Source organism: Zalophus californianus, chromosome 10, assembly GCF_009762305.2.
Source record: "Zalophus californianus isolate mZalCal1 chromosome 10, mZalCal1.pri.v2, whole genome shotgun sequence".
In the NCBI taxonomy this organism is placed as follows: domain Eukaryota; kingdom Metazoa; phylum Chordata; class Mammalia; order Carnivora; family Otariidae; genus Zalophus; species Zalophus californianus.
The window spans coordinates 66,702,567-66,722,166 of record NC_045604.1 but is presented as its reverse complement, the minus strand read 5'-3'; the positions used below and the strand labels follow the sequence as shown (position 1 = coordinate 66,722,166).

The 19,600-nt window shown below is 61.5% G+C and overlaps 1 protein-coding gene across 5 annotated transcripts in view; it reads right to left on the bottom strand.

The window, feature by feature from the left end:
* Nucleotides 1-568: 568 nt before the first annotated feature.
* The window catches only part of ITPKB (inositol-trisphosphate 3-kinase B), an 86,925-nt gene continuing 67,893 nt past the window's right edge, over nucleotides 569-19,600 (bottom strand). For 4 of the 5 annotated variants that reach the window (XM_027611762.1, XM_027611763.1, XM_027611761.1 and 1 more), the window contains 6 exons: nucleotides 13,896-13,995; nucleotides 12,388-12,601; nucleotides 8,595-8,799; nucleotides 7,246-7,347; nucleotides 5,877-5,948; nucleotides 3,463-3,678 (listed from right to left, as the gene is read on the bottom strand). In XM_027611762.1, coding sequence (XP_027467563.1) covers nucleotides 3,463-3,678; nucleotides 5,877-5,948; nucleotides 7,246-7,347; nucleotides 8,595-8,799; nucleotides 12,388-12,601; nucleotides 13,896-13,995 — 909 coding nt within the window. Of the gene's footprint in view, nucleotides 3,679-5,876; nucleotides 5,949-7,245; nucleotides 7,348-8,594; nucleotides 8,800-12,387; nucleotides 12,602-13,895; nucleotides 13,996-19,600 lie in introns of all 5 variants that reach the window. The other variant, XM_027611765.2, reaches the window with a different exon arrangement.

The window sequence follows — 19,600 nt, the reverse complement described above, 5'->3', positions numbered from 1 at the left end:
ACAGGACAGGCTCTCTGTCCGCAGACGTTCCCGGGAGAGGAGGAAGACAGAATCGGGTCTGCAACCAGGCAGTCTGGATCCGAATCTCTGCTCCCCATTTATTGCCCAGGTCCTGTTGTTTGGCCTCAGTTTCCACTTCTGTAAAACGCGGACTTCAGAGCCCTGTTCGTGGAGGTGATTGGGAATAAAAGGGGGCCACAGGGGCAAGCAGCCAGCCCCTCACCTTGCACAGAACTAAGCTCCACATGCATTGGCCTCCCGATGCCCCTCCCCCCCAGCCCGCAGTATGGGGGACAAGCACTTCTTTGTGGCCATTCTGCACCCTTGAACGACTATGTAAAGGTTTTGTGGCCAAGGCTGAAAAGACTGGATTTGAAGACTGTTTTAAATCCTTTGCAGATCGAAATGTTACCCAGTCTGAACCTCCATTCCTGGGCGTCCCTGGAGCCCCAGCACGATCCTCCAGTTTCCAAAGAATGCCACCACCACCACCCACCCACCCACCCACCCCGAGGTGCTTCTCCAGGGCTTGGGGTGGCAAGGACCGCACTGCAGCCGGCACTGTGGTCTTTCGGGCCTTTATTCAGAAGGTACGGAGCGGCGCGGTCTGTTTGACAGGCATTGTGCAGGGGGTGGGGGTGGTTTGTAACAGTTGTTTACTACAAGGTGTCGCAGAGAAAGGGGTGAAGAACGAAAGAGAACCCTTTGGAGAGGAAGAAAGGCACTGACTGGGGGGGGTGTGAACCCCCCGCCTCTTCCCAGGCTGGTGGCCTGGGTTATATACACACAGGGGCGGGGTGTGGGCTGGATACGGGCAAACTCAAAGCTAGATACAGCGAACAGGGGAAAGAGTCCATCGGGGGGGGGGGGCAGTGCTGTGTCCGGGCTCTTTCCCCCAAGGGGAAAAAGTTCAGAAAGAAGGCACAGCTTTAAAGGACAAACAGAATCCAGCCTCCCAGTCTTAGTGTTTTGTGCAATTAAAAAACCGGAAAAAATAAATATAACTTAAAAACTTCTCACACGACACTAAAGGCAAGAGAAACCCTCGAATACGTGAAGCATGCTGCTCACTGAGAAGCCCCCGGGGGCCCGGCAAGGACCAGGCAGGAAGGCTGTCCGTGCACCTGTGCGCACGCGCACGCGGCTTGGCTCACCGTCCCCGGCTCCTGCACGGCCAGGACCCAAGGATCCCTGTGGGGACTGGGGCTGGGCGGGGAAGGGTTCTGAGAAATTCCACTTGGGATCCATCTACCCCTCTGGGACAAGGAGGCGGCAGGGAATGGGGGAGAACAGTTAGCGAGTAAATACAGAACCCCAACCCCTAAGGAAGAGAATAACCCTACGAAGATGCCGCTTCATACCACTTTCATGGATAGAACGAGACCCAAAGCAACCTATTGGCAATGAGAGGCAGCACGGACCTCCTCTGATAAACACATCACTTGCACTTCAGCCCGTTTGCGAACAATCGGTGCCTGTTTAAAGTGCTTGAAAATTTTGTTCTCTTAAGTAGATCAAGCTGGTCACCTGCACTTTTTGTCTGGAGCAATCATTTGCTTTAGCAAACTTTCTTGGTAGAGGGAGGGCCCACAGTGCTGGAATCTCGAATCCCAATGTCAGAATTTAAGTCCCTCCTTCTGAGCCACAAGTCACTCCAGCTCCGGAAGGAGACCCAGAGCTGGCTTTGGTGCTCCTGCCTTCAGAGGTCACATGCTGTCACGAGGCCTCTTGCTCAGCCGGGCGGGGGCGTGACCTTTAGCAAACCCCCCCTGGGAGCTCACCACTGTTTTGAACAAGAGCCAGGAAGTTTAAAAGTGATTTCCTTTTTAAAAAAATCTGTACTTAAACATCCTCATGTGTCCCACCCTCCACCCCCACCAACTGTCACTCACCCAGCCCGAAAGGGGAAACGCTGGTGTCGCGTGGGGAGGTCGGAGGTCCCCCAGAGGCCCTGGGGCGGCAAGGGGGGGCAGCCCAAGAAACCTTTGGACTGATCCCTCCAGGCGCACAACCCTGGGTGCACACATCTCCACCGTATCCCTGAAACAGCTCCCAGCACCTGCTGCCTGGCCAGAGCTCAATTCTGGCCCCCCCTGCCCCGTACCTGCACGGGCAAAGGAGGGCACCTGGGGGACACAGCTTCACATGGCCAGAGAGCTGAGCCCTTTGTTCTTAAAAGTCTGGCCAATTTTACGTTCTTCTCCATAACAGAGACGTAATTTGCTTGAAAATTAAAACACGGCTTAATGGCTTCCCCAGCTGTCTTCAGGCAACCTGGAGACTCCAGGGAGAGATGCCTGGGGCACCCCCTCCCTGTCCCTGGCACCCACCACCTACCCTGGGAGCTGCCCACACCACATTTGGGAATGTGGGTCTAAATCCTTCAGGCACTAAGAGTTGCTTTAGGGGGGAGATGAAGCCAGTAAGCCAGAAACTCGCTTCTTCCCTGCCCAGCGCTGCCCTGAAGCCCGCCCCAAACCTTCTGGGGACCTGACTTCATGACAGAAGCCCAGGGAGGTGGGGGTGGTGGGGGGGTGAGGGGACATATGGGATCGGTGCTCTGTAGGTTCGGCCTTCTTTCTCCGGGGCTGGCTGTGCCCGGCCCGCCCCACCCGGTGCCCCCCGACCTCAGCACTGCAAGGCGGGGGGCTGGAGGCACAAATGGCTCCGGGGGGTTAGAGGGACATCCCTGGAAGCTCAGGCGTGCAGTGTCTTCTGAATTCAGAGGGGGAGCATCAGAGGGAAGAGCCCAGCTCCTGGCTGCCCCCTCCCGCGAAGGCCTAGGTCCGAGAGCACAGCCAGCATCTCCGAACTCCCAGGTCGGGCCCAAAACTGGAGGTTTTCAATACCAGATGGGTGGGAGCCCTGCGTTAGCAAGCTACCACCGTCTGGGGGCGCCCCTGGGCTGCTAAAGGCCGACATGCAGTTCCCAGTGGCTTGGTACCCCAACTACAAGCCTGCAGCCAGGCACTTGCTGAAGCCCGGGTTCTTACAGCGCCCCTCACCGTGGCCCCCCAGCCTGTGTGCTGAGCTGGGCAGCGGCACTGACCGCACTGGCCACCAGGGGGCAGCAGGCCCCCACAGGAAGTCCGAGTGGAGGCTGGGGCTGGGTTAGGGACCCACCCCGCAGCCACCTGAGCCTGCTTCCAGACCCAAACCCAACGGAGCTGCCCTATAGGCCGCTGAGGCCGGGTCTGGGCATTCCTCTTCTGCTCGGAGATCCCACGCGTAGACAGAAGGGGAGACCCCAGCTTCAAGCCCTTCGTGAGGAAAAAGTCACCAGAAAATTTCCCCTCTGCTCTTGGAAATCTCCATCTTGTCTCTACAAAGTGTCTTGTAGTGCAGTTCAGGAGGGTCAGTTCTGGGGCTCGCACCCCTGCAGACGTGAAGGGAAAGGGAAGGAGGAGAAAGGAAGCAGAGGGGGAGGGAGGGAGGGTGTGGCGAGGCGGGCGCAGGGGGGCCTCAGGCGAGCGGGGCGCCCTGGCACATTTCTGTCAGGATGTCGATGAGGTTGTTCAGGCCCGAGAGGTAGCCGTCCTCCCGGTTCCCCTCCTGCCAAGGCACGTTGTGCTGCAGGGTCTGGCCCTCCGGCAGGGGCGTGGTTTTTCCGAAGTCGATCATCCACACCTTGGCCTGCTCCTTCTGGTCATGGATGAAGAGGAGCGAGCTGCCAATGACCTGGGGGGAGAGGAGGGTGGGTGGGGGACTGGGTAAGGCAGCGCCGGAGCCCCCACAGCCCGCCCCACCGCAGCCGGAGGCTACCCAGGGCAGGCCCGCCTGGTGGGGGAGGTGGGGCGCGAGGCCCAGAGCTCGAAGCTCCATCCTGTATGGCAAAGCCCACCCAGGTGGCTGAGCAGGGGGCGGAGGATGCCGGCCACCAGGACAGCCACCGCCTTCCGTGTGGGCAGCGGCACGGAGGTCTAGCACGGCAGACCCGCACCCCCCAGCTCTGGCCTGCACACTTCCCACTATTTCAGACCATGGCTAAACCCTGGGCCTCACCGTGCCCCTCCTTCACCCTGAGGGACCTGCCCAAATACACACACAGCCCCCCACCCAAGAGGGTGGCAGGGAGGCCCAGACCACCCCCATTCCAGCAGCACTACCCAGGCAAAGCCTGCGCAGACAGGCCCAGGAGGGCCTCTGGGTCTGGTCCCTGCCTACGCCCCCACTCCGAGGACCACAGGCGCCAAGGAGCGCTCCCCCACTCCGGGCCAGCTCAGAGCAATTGCATGGAGTAAGGCGCTCTCCCAAATATGAACACATCCCCCAAACCCTCCCCCCAGGTCACTGTGTGGGACTGGAGAAAATAAGGGGGTGCGGGGAGAGGGTGTGGGGTCCTTATAGCTCCTCAGGGCCCCAGGCAGGACAGGGAATAGCTCCTGGAAATGCTGAACCCAGAGAGGAGCTTCCTCTTCCCAGAAGGAAAATGGCAGAAGCCCCAGCTCTTTCTAGACCTGAAGCTTTCTAATGAGACTCCAGAAGGAGTAAAGCAAAAACAATCTTCCAGAAATAACAGCAAAGGTGCAGAAGAAGGGCAGATGTTCGAGACAAAACCTGGGCTGCCGACCGGGAGCGGTACGGTCCATGGGGCAGGTCGTGGGGCAGGTCCTGGGGCTCTGAGGCCCACGGACAGCTGTGCCCTCTGGAGCATGCAGGCAGGCTGGGGGCGGGGGGGAAGGGAGGCTCCAGCAGGCTGCACAAAGACCTTTTATCGAGCTGGGAATCCGGAGGCCCTGGGTGGGGCCGAGGGCTTGCACGCCCTGGGCCTCAGTGTGGAGGAGCAGAGGAAAGGGCATCCTGGGAATGGCTAGGCCAGGGGCAGCTGCTCAGGGCAGAGCCTGCCCCGTCTGCCCTCTGGGCACCACAGTCCCCCCTCACGGGCAGTCCTATCCAGGCGCCTGTCAGAGCCACCCCGTGGGACAGGTGCATCCTGACCAAGGGACCAGTTAGGAATAAAATTCCAGGGCAAGCCAGGCTGTATGCCCGGAGGCAGGGCCAGCCGTGTCACCTGCTCAAAGATGCCAAGAGGCCTAGCAGGGCCTGCCCCACCCCACTCTGGGGAAGCTCCCTCTGCCTGGGGTCCTGTGACCACCCGTTTCTCATTCCTCCTGCTGCCCCCACTGCCCCCTCTGTGGGCCGGGCTCAGGCTGAGGCTCCCTCTGTACAAGACCCCGAGAGAGGCTGCTTTCTGGAAGGAGACGCAAGCCTGCAGGGAGCATGGGATCCCTGCTTCACATGCACGAGGCCACAGCAGTACCGTTTCTGGGGAGCGGCATGCATGGGTGTGTGCACGCACACTCCAGGGGCTGGGGGCCCTGGACTCTCTGACATCAGGATCCTACAGACCCCCCAGGGAACCTGCTGACAATTCCCAACCCTCTCTCGGGTGTCTGGGTTGCCTGCCTGCTGCCCCTGCAAACAGGTGCGAAAGCAGGAACAGGTGGAACGTTCCAGCCCTGCTCCAAGAGTGGTGCCTAAGACGGGCCAGCCCGTTCAGAAGGTCTTGGGTGGTGATGGGTGGTGGCTCTGCCCTAAGCCCCGGGAGCGTGTGGGACAGAAGCTTCAGGAGCTGGGAGGGGGAGGGAGCAGTGGGAGGAGATGACCACAGCCTTCAGGCAGGACAGCCTGCGTGGTCATTCCAGGGAGCCTGGTGCAGACGCGTGCCGACGAGGCTCCTGCCGGCAGCGAGGGACCTGATCCCAGGCGGCCTGCCTCTGGCTGCATGGTCTGAAAAGTGCCCCTTGGGCTTCCAGAACAAGCAGGTCTGGAAGTGTGGGAGGTGCGCTCACCACTCAGGCGGGCAGGCCCGAAGATCATGGCTGACCCCACAGAGCAAGGCTCTCTGCCCCAGAGAAAGAAAGCCCGGTATCTACCTCATGGCATTTGAAGAAGGGAGAAACTTCTAGGGTGGCACGAATGTCCTTCAGTCGGTCCCGGTAGGCGATCTGGGAACAGACAATGGCCAGAGTTTTGAACACTTGGGGGTGGGGTGGCTTTTAAGCCCCGTGTGGCCTACTAGCATCGCTGGGTGTCAGACTGCAGGAGACCTTACACCCTGAGCTTTTATTCCAACCTCCAGGCCCAGGCGAGGCGGGCAGCTGGGCTCCTGGGGCCACACTTCGTCCACCCCCCCCACCCCTGCACAGCCATGCAGCCCCTCCGAGCTCTCACATGAGGGTCAAGTTTATTCTGGAACACCAGCAGTGTACCTCCGAACTGCCTGGTTGCCATGGTGCCTTCCAGAATACAAACCTCCATGCCCCTGACCTTCCAAAGGACAGAGGAAGTGGGGAAGCCACAAATATCTCGGCCAGTGGCCTCTCCACAGAGCCCTCAGATGGGGATGGAGCCGCGCGGGCTCCCGGGGTGCCTGCTGTCCCCAGGGACCATGGGGAAGCCCGGTGCACGCAGGCTCCCACGGTCCCTCAATGCCTTTCTGCAGAACGTCGTGGCCCGGGGCTTGGCACCATGTGCTCTGGGGCGGGCACCGCAAAGGAGCGGGTGACCCGGAAAACAGAGGGCTCGGGCCGTGGAAGAGCTCGGGGCTGCACCCCATGCCCGAAGCCTCCTTGCCAGGGGCTCAGGGAAGCCTACCCAGCCTGCAAAGGAGGGAGGGAGACCCAGCCAGCGAGGAGTCTTCTCAGAGAAAAGGCTGTCCGGGTCCACCCCTGCTCAGAAGGAGCCTGTCCCCGGGGACTCCAGGGCCCATGTCCCCAGTGTGTCTGGGTCTGTCCCAGGGTGCCTTTCCCTAGGGGTATGGATACTCAGCACACCCTACCTCCGCCTGGAGGATCGAGGTCCCGACCCCAGAGGTCAGAGCCATCTGTCCAGCCTGTCCACTAGTGCAGGGGCCTGCGCATGAGATCCAGCTTGTGCTTTCCTAGCTGCGTCCTGGACCTCAGTTCCTCACCTGTCAAGTGCGGACAAGAACGTCTCCCCGCCCCAGAGGGCTCCCTGCGGATTTGCAGCGAGGCTATAGTGACAGCAATCCTCTCATGGGAGGGAACCGTCTCGGCACCGTGAGGGGACGGCAAGGCAGAGAGTGAGCCCATCGAGTGCCCCCATCCACTCTCGGATGGGGCTGGCGACCAAGTCACCTTCCTCTGCACCTGCCCAGCGGAAGTTTGGGGCCGGCGTGTGGGCACCGCGGCCCAGCTCAGTCTAGGGCTGGGCAAGCCTGGGGGGGCACCAGTGGTCCCTGTGCAGCTGGCCCCTTCTGGCGGGGGTTGGGGGGTGACTCACCAGGATGTTGCGGTTCCCCTTAGTGAACTCTCTGAAGGCCTCGGTGACCTGCTCCCTCGTTTTGGTCTTCTTGAAGTCCCGGTTCACGGAGCCGTCTTCTTTCTGAGAAGGAGAAGGACACCCGCCCAGGAGGGGTCAGCAGAGGGCCCAGGGACCGGCAGGGCGCTCACTCACCTGGCAGCCCAAGGAAGCCAGGCAGCTCGGGGGCGACTGCGGAGGCATCATGGTCCCTACGTGCAGGACAAGGAGGCAGGTGCGTGCACCATCCCAGGGAGGCTAGTTAGGTGGCAGCGCAGAAGGTCAGGGGAGGCCTGGAGGTGTGGAGCCCAGGGATGGAAAAGCAGGGCCATGGGCAGCAGGGGCCGAAGCCTTCCCCCGGGGCCTGGCCCTTGGAACCCGAGTGCCCAGGGGACACTGCTGCTGTCCAGACAGAAGAGAGGGGCTCCCTACGCCAAGGTCAGCTAGGTTTCCTTTGTAAAGTAAGATCTTTTATCACAGCTTCTCTGGAGACCAAGATATACTATTGCCTGCCTGTCTCTTCCCTGGCCCACCCGGTGCAAGAGATTGCTCCAGCTTCTTAGCCTGGCACTATGTCTGTTCCAGGCTGTTCCAGGGAAGCGCATGGAGCTCAGCTCCCCCAGGAAGAGCTCTGTTTTGGGGGACAAAAGGTGAGTGAAGATGGCTCCATTAGGAGCCACCAAACTTGGGTCTGTGCACCATCAGGCCGAAGGCTAGTTAATGGAATGTGCTTGCCTCTGAAAGGTTAAGCAGGACTCTGGGGTGGAGGGACAGCCAGGTGGACGGCCCATCTCGGGAGGGTGGGACCCTTTTCTGGAGCAGGGGAGGGGAGAGGCAGGTGAAGTGTTGGTGGGGACACTGGCCCGACAGTGAACAGAGGCCAGAACATCCAGCTGGAGAGGGAGGGGTTAGGGAACGGGGAATCGTTTCAAACGGGTAAGGGGAGGAGAAGGAGCATTACAGGGAGGGGGACGGGCATGAAATTTGCAGCCAGTCTGAGGGCTGGATACAGAAAAAGAGAGAAAATGCTGGTTTCAGAGGACAGGGGAAGGACGAATGGGCTTCTCAGCCCAGAGCTCAAAAAGCAGCGGTCCCCAGTGGACTCTCTGCAGAGGTGCCCTGCCTTCAGCCCGCTGGCAAGCTGGGGGCTCCCAGCCGTCCAACCCCGACGCGAGGGCTGGGCGGTGGGGCCCAGAGTGGGTCGAGGATAGAAACCCAACAAGGCTGCAAGGACCAGGGTCTGCGCATCCATGACCCCCGTGTGTGGATGTCAGAGTCTCCATCCCTTCCTCAGCTGGGAGCCGGTGGCCCGTGCACCTGGCGGGCCTCACCTTGATGCCCTCGATCCTGAACCCGAGGGTGGCGGTGGAGCTGATGGTCTCCCTCCACTGCATGTACCGAGGCTTGGTCACAGCCCGCTGGGCCTTCTCCTCCTCGGTCGGGGCGTCAGGGTCCACCTCGATCATCTTCTGGTACATGTCCTTGCGGAGGCTGGGTTTCTTCCGGGCCTTGGTGAGCTCCTCCTCCAGGTAGGTCCTGTGTGGGGACGGGCGTGATGAGGACCACTGGCTGCACCGCAGCTCCAGCCTTGCCCGAGGGCTGCACTCAGCTTAGCCAAAGGCATGCTCACCCGGGATGGGCACACACTCAGCTCAGGCTGGGGAGAAGAGGGCCACTTTGGGTGGGGTACACCACGCCAGCATCACCGAGGAGGCTTGGCACAGCCCAGGGGTCTCCCTTCCAGGAAGAGGCTCTCTCAAGAGGGAACATCTTGAGTACAAAGGCCAGGACCAGAAAGTGGTCTCTGAAGAGGCCACAGTGGGGGAGGGGGAAGCCCATGACTGGGAGAGGGAGCCTGGGTGCCCCAAGGCCACTGTTGTATTGCCCACAGGCCGGTTCAGCCTGCCTTGCCCAGCCCGTGCCTCCTCACAGCGGAGCCTCCAGCCTGAAGGGCCTGAGAAAGCATGGCCAACGCTTGCTCACTGCCCTGCCCTCCACACAAGCCGGCTGGGCCTGCTGGCTGACCTGGCAGGGGTCCCCCAGAAACTGGTGGGGTAACGGGAGCAGGGGCGGACAGGCCAAGTCCCTTACCCCATCGCCCGACCGAGGTGGGGAACCCACCCCTGCTGCACACACAGGCGAATGCAAACGCCCCCCTGCCCCCAGTCAAACCCCCAATCCCCTGCCCCTGGCTCCATGGCTGCCTGCGAGACTTCCTGAAACAGAAATCACAGCGCTAAGCTGCAGCGGAGGGAAGTTCTCGGCGGGGGCCCCTCGTGGGTGGGGGCTGCCCACACGGTGGGCGGCTGTGACAGCGGCCCACCGCCCCCTCCCCGGCCGTCCCGGGGCCTCGCTGGCCACTGCCCATCAGACCGGCTCCAAGCTGCTGTGCTGGGACCCAGAACTGACTGCATGTCAACTCTTGAACTCTTCCAAGCACAAGTTTTCAGAAACGATTGCATCAAACGCAAGAAAAGGCCAAATCCTTGGGTGTGAACACGGGCCTGGTCATTCAGAGCCTTCCGTTGTACTCGTGTGCACCCCCCCCCCTGCACGCACGCGCACCCCCCGCACGCACACCCCCCCGCCACGTGCGCACCCCCACGCCACTGGGCCTGCAGAGCCCAGTCGGCGATGGGGGAGGGGCGGTGATGCGTGGAGGCGCAACCGGCCGGCCTGTGCGTGAATTCTGCGTGGCAGGGGCGGGCTGGCCATCCCCAGTGCTCCGGAGTGCGCTGTGGGGGCCTGCGGGGTGGGTGGGTGGCTCGACTTGTGCAAAGAGCTTTTACTAGCTCCTTAAACAGCAAGCGGGCCTCAGCTTCCAGTCCCTTCTGACCGGGGCTTTCTCCAAAGCTGGCCCGTGGTCCCTCCGGGGGGAGTAGCCCACCCTCTGGCAGAGGAAACGGTCAGCAACCGGACAGTGGGGCCCGAGCTCCCCGACGCCGACCCTGGAGGAAGGCGACACCTCCAAGGACCACAGGGTCACATCTAAGAAAACTCCCCAAGGACACGTGAGCCTGTGTCCAAGCAGCACCCCGGTCCCACGAGGCCCCTGGCTTAGGACACTACCGGTGCCCGTGCCCCCCGGGGCCGATGCTGGATTTGCTGATCAGCCTGCCCTCTTCTTCCCCGCGACAAGTCTCCACCCCTCATGCCGCGGTCTCAGGCCTCCCCCTTCTGGCAAGCACAGGCCACACTCCAGGCGTGGCCACCGACTGCTGGTCTTAGGGGAGGTTGTGAGGTCAAGCATTCTGGATGGACAGAACTGGGGAGGCAGTGCAGTCCCCGCAGGGGCACAGGGCCCCAAGGAGCACCCTTTGGGCCTGGTCTGCAGGGCCTGGTCTGGACAAGGCTGGCTGGCCTGTCGGCCCAGCACGGCCCTGCTGGGTCCCATCTGTGACCCCTACTCGGACTGGGCCGTGACCTCTGCCTTGGGGTGGCAGGAACGCAGGGGGGCCCATCCCTGGCATGGTGCAGCAGGGAGAAGCTGGGGCGAGACCCCTTCTGGGGAGACCCGCCCCTCCCCTCCACACGGACTCCTCTGTCACCCCAAGGCCTCCGCCTCCGGGCCCGGCCCACAACTGGGCTAAAGCTGTTCCAGCCTCGCAGGTCACTCTGGGTCTCTCCCGAGAGCACCAGGCGGACAGAGCTGCAGGACCCAGCCTAAGGTGGAGGGGGCGCCTGCCCCCAGCAGCTTCCTGGGGAACAGACAGGCACACGGGGCACTAGCCACACGTTCGGGACCCACTAGCCACACGTTCTTCCCTCGGGCTGTACTTTTTTTGGCCACGGTCGGAGTGAACACTCATCAGAATATTGATGTGTCTTCCCTTGAGAGGGTCCATCCCAGTATACCCTGGGAGGGCCTTCCGGGGACAGAAATAAGACTCTGGGAAAGAGCAGTGGCAAAGTGGTGGCTGGAAGGACGTTCTGTTTCCTCTCCGTGGGCTGGAGTGGTGAGGGCTTTGCACAGAGGGAGGGAGCGGGTCAGGGACACCCAACAGCCCAGTGGGACCTGTACCTCCCCATCCCTTTGTCCCTTCCTGGGGACAACACAGAGGGGATGCAGCCTGCGGGGCCTGACTTAATGACAGTCCCAGGAGGGGTGAGGGAAGGGAAAGGGGCCTTCTCCCCCAGCCTCCATCTCTGTCACACACACACAGACACACTCTTCTTTCTCATTCTCCTCTCTTAAGAAAGAAATCTGCTTACACCACCCAAAGCAAACACAGGCCCCAGCTCGGAGCTGCTTCCCAGGGCCCGGTCTCCCCGGTGAGCCGCGGGTCAGACAGAGGAGCCCGGCGCCTGTCTGTCCGGGCTGGGCCCCTGCAGCCAGCGGCTCCCCGAGGTGAGCGTGGCTCCCAGACACCACGTGGCCACAGCCCTGCCCCCGCAGGAGAGAAGGAGCTGCTCAGGGACCCCTGGGACGGAATGGTCCGAGTTTGAGAGGGATGAGAACTCCACGCGGCCAAGACAGGGCCCAGGGTGGTGCAGGCGGCAGGGTTTCGGCTCCTCTCAGCCCGGCACACCACCCTGTCTCCTGGCCGCTCTTCCTTCTCCCTCCCTCCCCAGTCCTCTCCTGGCTTATCTCCCTGGGCAGATGCCAGGGCTTGGACCCGATTCCACGCACAGGCTCACGCAGCCCCTTGCGGCCTCTATGCCTTACTCGGGGCCCCGGAGCACCCCACGTCCGCCAAGGAAGCAGGTCCTGGGCTCTCCCTCCCCTCAAAGGGCAGGCGCAAGTCTCTTGGCAAACCAGCACGTTCCACTAATGGGCTCTCCCTTCCCTTGGGTGGGGGCACAGGTGGCACTGAGAAGGGCCCCTACCCCTGCCTCCCTGTGCGGCCACCCCCTTGCTACCCCAAGCAATCCCCCCTGCCCAGAAAAGCAGTTCTCTGTGCCCTCCCCAGGGAAGCTCAGCACGGACCCAGGCCCTGTTTCCGGCCCCACAGCTACTGGCTCCAGAGAGGGGAGGAGGCTGTCAGGGGCAAAGCAGGGTCCCGTCCCCTCTGCACGACATGCGATAGGACCGGGGTAGGAGGGGGCCCCAGTGGTCCCCCCGGGCCCCCAAGCCTGCCCCATACACACTGGACTTTGGGGTGGCCTCCGCGGGGCCCGGCTCACCTGACGCCCATCTTGCAGTCCATCACACAGGGAGAGTCAAAGGCGGCCAGCAGGTCGTCCATCTGGTTGTAGCGCTCCCCGTCCTTGACCACGTCCCCGTGGTAGGCGGGCACAAAGGGCTTCAGCACGTCGGCCATCAGCCGGTCCAGGCAGCGCTGCTCAGACTCACAGTGCTTCTTCAGGATCCTGCCGTTGGCCGCCGCCTTGAAGCTCCCTGTGGGGCAAGGTGGGAGGAGGCCTTGGTCTCTCTGCCGGGCCTGCCCTGCGCTGACCCCCCCCCAACCCACAGCCCCCTCGGGAAGTCTCCTGGGGGGTGCCCCCCAGGTCCCCACTTGTGGACCAAGCACTTTAGGGGGAGTAGATGCAGGTCCCGGTGTCCAGCCACGCTCACAGGCCGGTTTTCCCTGGCTTCCCTGACCGCAGGCTCCTTATCTGAAGGGCGAAGGCCCCCAGTGCTCACTGCTGGAGGGCCTGTGCCGTCCTACTGGTATTACCGTTACCACCCCCAGCCCATCATCCGTCCTGCTTCTCAGGTGTTGAAGGCGCCTCCAGTCTCCGGATAGGAGTCCTGGTAGGGCCGGCTTCAGGGCCGGCTTCAGTTTCAGGACAGGGACACTGGCTGAGAAGCGGGGATCCGAGGCACAGCCCACCCGAGCAGGGCTCCAGTCACACTACACACACACTACACACACACACACACACACACACACACACACTCTTTGTGTGTGTGAAATATCTATTTAGGAAGGTGTCCGTCCAAGCACCTGGGGCTGGGCCCAGGTTTCGGAGATATAGAGGAAATGTCAGACCCCGTGCCGGTCTGCGGTCATGAAGGTCAAGTCTGGGGCAGCCACCGAAACCTCCGCAGAGGACAATGCTCACCAAAGGGCCCCCACATGTGGACTGGCCAGCTCTCGGGCTCTGGCGTGACACATCCCTCCACCCCTGTGGCTGGTGGGCGCCCTGGCCACCTGCACCTAGGACCTTCCTTGGCTTGTGGGGTGACCTGCCTGCCTCTTCCCACCCCCCCCACAGGCTCCTCTGGGACAGAGACCACGTTTCCAAGAATGTTGTGACCCCCAAGACCGTGGTGATGCAGGGATACAGCGGGCGCTCAAGGAAGCGCTGGGCGTGGCTTCTTTGTCCAAGCTGACCCATGGGGGGCGAGCTGCAGGACTGGTAAGGGCACAGGCTTTATCGGGTTCAGGCAGAAGAGAGGCAGAGGGGGAGAGAAAGATCAAATGTGACAGAGACAGGGGTAGGGGGGCCGTGCGTGTGTTTGAGGAAGGGGTGGCACAGGCCCTGGAGGGGGCAGCTGTGCTCAGGGCAGCGCTGAGGCCACATAGGCATGTCTGGCTGAGACTGTAGACCACAGGGTCTCAGAGAAGCTGTTCCAGACGCTCCCATCCCCAGAAGCATCCAGGGCCAGGCATGCCCTGCCCTCGTGCTGGGTGCCTCCTGAGGGAGCCGGTGGTCTGGCAGGAAGGTTCGGGGTGGGGGTTCAGTACCTGCATGTCCTGCCAGCTGGATCCAGGGATACTTCTTCTTGAAGGACATGACAAAGGGAGACCAGTGAACCATGTTTTTTATTTTCCTCCATGATTTGCTCTAGAAACAAGCAAACAAAAAACTCTCCATTAGAAAGAGAATGAGTACTTTCCCGTTAGGATAAATTCAAAGCAAGGTAACTCGGTGCCAGCGGCCCCAGGATGAGAAGCGCCACGCCCACGGGGCAGGGGCCCTTGGCGGCTCTGAGGTCCTCACCTCTGTCATCTACATGGCGGATGTACCGTCAGAGGGAGCTCGGCAAAGCTTGTTGCCGAGCAGAGCGCCCAGATGCAAGGGGACCTTCAGGGCGAGGGTGCGACAGGTGCAGCGTGGAAGCAGGAGGGCACGTGCCCCAGTCTAGCACGGACCCCACCCCGTGCCACCGCCCCACCAGGGAATGACTAAACCCACCCTGCACCCCCGCTTCATGCCCCTCTGGGGCCTTAGTTTCCTCCTCTGCCCAGTGAGGGAGTGTGGACAGCTGGTGCACCAGGCTCCTAGCACGGCGGGACACTCAAAGGGCTCCGGGAAATGACCCCAGCGTCCCAACAGCGCTGGCCCCTCAGAGGCAGATGAGAGGGGACCGGTGTCCCCTCACGCTGTACCCGTGGGTGTGGTGGCAGAGGTACTTCTTGCCTGCAAGGAGCTTGGAGAGACTTTGTAGGGAGTTCCCAGGGAGAGCACCCTCCACCCCACAGCTGGGGTGCACACGGGGTGAGCGGGCCTGCAGTTCCCTCCTCTTCAACGTACTTGTCCTTCTTAGGGGGTTTCTCAAGTAAGACCTGTGAGTGCATGCACACGTGTGTGAGTGTGCATATGTGTCCATGTGTGTGCGTGTGTGCATGTGCGGGCACGCAGGAGGGGCTCCTTGCGCAGAAAGGAGAACTGACATTGACTTAGCACCTTACTTCGGCTCCGCAAGAAGCATGCAGGGCACTGTCCCGTCTGCGGGTAGAACCTGACCCTCAGAAGTCAGCGATGAATGAAGCTGGCACGCAAACCTCCATCCCACACGACTGCCTTACAAAAATCCTCTTCTCCCCCAGCAGTACACGTTTCTCCAGAAACACACATCCCCACGTTAACTTTAGGACAGAATCAGAGACGGAGCGGGGAAGACCACGTGCACCCAACACAGGCGTCCCTGGATGGGGGTGGGAGCCCGCCCTAAGCAGCAAGCAGGTCCCTGGCCAGCAAAACCACAGCATGAACCCACGGGGCTCTGGGGCTCCATGCTGGGGGGGGGGGCCTGTAGACGCAGCAGCTCCTCGTTCCCTGCCCATGGCCGTGTTCCCCGAGGACAGAGGCCGCATCTTTGCAAAGGCTGCTGGCACCCAAGGTGGATTCAAGGTTAAATCAGTCGCCCCGGGTTTTCGTTCTCTTTGCTGAGACTCAGCTGCTTCTGTCATCAGGCTTTCAAGTGAAAATCTGTTTAAGGAGAGGAATTCCTCCCTACTGAACCTGGCAGTCTTTCTCGCCGTGCCAGAAACCCTCACCCCGCCACCAAGACCTAGTCTATTCTTATGCCAGGCCATGTGACAAAAGGGCCAGGCCTCTACTGGCAAGGTTGTTTTCCTAGATCGTTCTGACGGAGATCACCAAAGAAGGCTGAGGAAGGCCGAGGCGTGACTTATCTTGGCACCCAGAAGGCCGCACAAACAGCGCGGGGGGTGGGGAGGGGCAACAGCCGAAAAACCTCATTACAGGAGAGGAGGCAGGCGGTGGTCTGATGGCCCCGCGGGGAAGATGTCAAGATCGGTGCAGAGGCAGACCGCACAGCCAGCCACCACCCATCACAGCTCACAGGGGATCGAGGGTGCAACAGGTGCAGCGTGGAAGCAGGACGGCACGTGTCCCCAGTCCAGCGCGGACCCCACCCTGTGCCACCGCCCCACCAGGGAACGACTAAACCCACCCTGCACCCCCGCTTCATGCCCCTCTGGGGCCTCAGTTTCCTCCTCTGCCCAGTGAGGGAGGGACAGCTGGTCCACCAGGCTCTTGGACAGTTGGACCCTCAGGGCCAGCGTCACCCGGCTGCACAATGTATCTGTAGATGCAGTGATGACACATGACCCAGGGAGGACAGGTCCTACGGCCAGGGAGGGGTGTGCCAAGATGGGTGTGTGCTGGGAAGGAAGGTCTTCGTGGAGGCTGTGCCGGACAGAGGCAGGGTGGCGACAAACCTGGGGGAGAAGACTGTCGCAGGCCCCTGGAGCAGAGCCTCGGCCTGGGTCCTGGAACAGCTGGGTCCAGCAGGGGCTGAGGGTGAGCAGGTGAGGCCAGCTCTGGAGGCTGGGCTGGGAAGCTTGGAGCAGGGCAGCCTGACGGTGAGGTGAGGCGAGGCAGGTGGACCCGATTCCGTCCCCTCCTTGCTGACCGCCCTTGGATGAGCTCCTGACCTTCCTCGTGGCCCCCCTTACCTGTAAGATGGGACCAGCACACGGGTTCCCCTGATAGCAGGAGCGAAAGCCACTCCATGAGGATGGGGTACGTGTGGGAGAGTTGGAGCCGGAAAGGAGAGGGGTGCTCGGGGTGGGTCCTCAACAGTTCACGCTGAGCTTTTCTGCTCAGCTTCCCTTCCCAACATGAGGAAGCGTGCCTTTCACATGAAAAGGGCCAAGGCCACAAGAGTCCTCCCACAGCAAGGCTGCCCCGGGCAGTCGAGGACAGTGGAACATACTTGTCTGTGGGTTTGCATGCCCGGGGGCACCCAAGCGGTGCTGAATGTGGCCACCAACACTAACAGAAGAAAGCACGTCCAGATCATGGTCGGGCCCAGGAAAGGAGGGTACAGGGCCACTGCTCCCCAGCCCACAGCAGCAGAGGAGAGGCACGTGGGAGAGCGGGGGGGATGGCAGAGAATCAGCCCCCCCAGCCCGGGGAGGTTTCTTCAAGGCGGGTGCCCTGGGCAGTTAGGACGCAAGGGCGGCAGCTGCTCTGCTCAGGAGAAGCCTTCGGAGTGCTCCTTTAGCAGAAGAGTCCAGAGCCTTCGGCAGATGCACCGTGGCTGGCCACACAAACCCCAGCTATGTCCCATGTGGGGGCTGGGCCCTGCCACTTGCAGCTTAGCTACCAGATAACACCAGGCTCTGTACCAGTCAGATCTGACCTTGGCTGGACTGCTGCACTTGGGATATTGCTGGGAGCACTTCAAGGGAAAAGAAAGAACCTTGGAACGGCCTGCAAGCCAAGCAGGTGCGGAGCCACAGGGCAGGCTTTCACCTCCACTCTGGGGAGAGCCTCCTGCAGCGAGGTTTTCCAGGTAACGGTGCAGGTTTACAGAGTGGGATGAGACCCCGCAACACAAATCCCTCGCTGACAACTCCCCGGGGAGTTACTCACGCTGCAGGGCACACTGCCTCCAACAGACGGGAGGGCCGACTGGGATCGCCTCGGAGTCTGGCCTTCGTCTTCCATAAAACAGACAAGAAGGATGCAGCGGGGAGAGGGGACGAGAAGCAGGGACCCAGAGCCGGGCTGGGGGGGGCGGAGCCAGCCCGCCCACACAGGACCAGCGACCTGACATATGGGATTCCTTGTCCAAAACTCCGTAAGACTGTCAACACGGGGATGGCAGAGGCCGAAGCAAGCGTGGGGCCCCTGCGAGGGCGCTCTGTGGTAGCCCAGCACTCCCACCGGGGAAGCCGGCCGGTGAGCAAGAGCAGGTGACCTTCTGGGTCCCGACCCGCTCGCCCTCTGCCGATGACCACGGGCCGCTCTTCAGCAATGGGGGGTGGGCAGGGAGGGCTCCAGTGCGGGTGGCCTGAGATTCTCCTTGGGGGGCTCCCAGCAGCCCCCCCGGAAAGGCCCGGTAGGAGCGGTGAGGACAGTTACCCGTCAGCACTCCTCTCCTTGCACACACAGCATCGTGCCTGTTCTTTGGGTCTGGCCTTGCTCCGTCCCCCCTGGGGGCCTCCTTCTCGGGCACTGAGAGGAGAGTAGCCCCCACGGGGGTGTCTGAGCCCAGTGCCCAGCCTTCCCCACAGGAGTTGCCCAGGCCGGGGCCCTCTGGGGGCTGCCCCTCGTAGCCAACAAAACTGGGGTGGGGTGGGGAGAAAGGGGAGTGACGTTGGAGTGACATCAGGCAGCTGCCCCCACCCCCACATGGAAGTATGAACAGCAGTTCACTGAACACGTACTCTCCCAGGCCGGTGAGATCCTGCAGGTGACCTGGGCCCCACACACCTCTCCCCACCCACCCTCAGATGCCTGCAAGGGTGTCTGGTCTCTGCCCTCAGGGATTCTTCCCAAGAATGGCTGCAGAGAACTCAGCTAACCCCACGAAGCTCGGAGCCCCCGTGCCCTGGCAGCCCTCCCTCTGGGTGTTTCCGGAGGGCCCTGGGCACGCCTGCACACCAGCTCTTATCTGGACGAGCGTGAGCCTCCTGAGAGCCAGGCCCCCAGCCCCACTGGGGCGGGGGGGGGGTCCCTGAGAGGCCACCCTGGTCAGCCCGGCCTGCAGCTGAGCCAGGCCCCACACGGTTCAGAAGGAGGGAGACCAAATCCAACTGGATCTGCCCCTCGGGACGTGGTCAGAGCCCCCCGGGGCCAGGTGAGGTTTCCGGGCCGCGGCAGTTGAGCAGGCCTTTGAACCCGTGCCTGGTGCCCCCGTCAGGGTTCTCATCTGCACAGTGGGCTCGAGAACGTGACACGCACCCTGCCCGCCCCACAGGGCTGTGGGGAGAACCGAGGAGGTAAGAATCCAGATGGGCAGGTGCTCTGTTCGCTGTCACGGGACAGGAGAACCTCAGGTGTTCGTTTTGCTTTTACTTCTGTATATTTTTTTTTTCTTTTGGTAATTGAAATAGTTTTCACCTCCAAGGCACAGCAGACAGGCAAGAATCCAGCTGGGCGCTTCCAGAGAGTCAAGTCATCACCAGGGAGCAAGAAGAGGAGTAATTGTGTAATTCACTGCTCGTGATGCTTCCCTTTGGGTGCTCCCGGCCGCTGGGAGCCCCGCGGGGCAGCTCCAGAGGCCCCCACGCTCCGGGCCTCAGGGACAGCCAGAGCCAGCCAGGCCCAGGCGCTGACACCAGGTTCAGGGTCAGAAGATCAGTAAAGATGCCCAGAGGAGAAGAGTCTCCCAAATCACCCCAGTTCACATATGTGGAAGTCTGCCAGGCGCCCCCGAAGAGCAGCATTTGGGGGTACAGAGTGAGATTGCTGAGCACATTTCATTTTATAATAAAAGGCGGTTTTACAGACTTTTCTTAACCTTTTCCCACCCAACTGGTTCCCCCAATTTTCTGCTTTTTCCTCCAGCGCTTCCCCTTTATCGAAATAGTTTGACCAGTTGGCTGACTTTTCTTTTTAGATAATTATATAGTCTCCATTTGTTTTTTGTTTGAGTATAAGAGATGAGGGGAAATCTCTAAGACGTCCGAAAAGGGGAACCTTCTCAGGACACCCCGTTACTCTCCAAAACAACACTGCCGGGAGACCGGGCTTTGCGGCACACGTGCACGTGCAGGCGTGTTAAGTGAGTGGTCATAACCTAGCATGTGGGGGAAAGAGGCGGAGAAACTGCATGTTACACAGCAAAGGTAATGCCAGGCATATTACTAAGCTCTCAGGCCGTCCTCCCTCACCACACTGACACAGCCCTGTCTGTTCTGCACATCAGGACACGTGTTCAGAGAAGTTAACTAACTTGCCCAAGGTCACA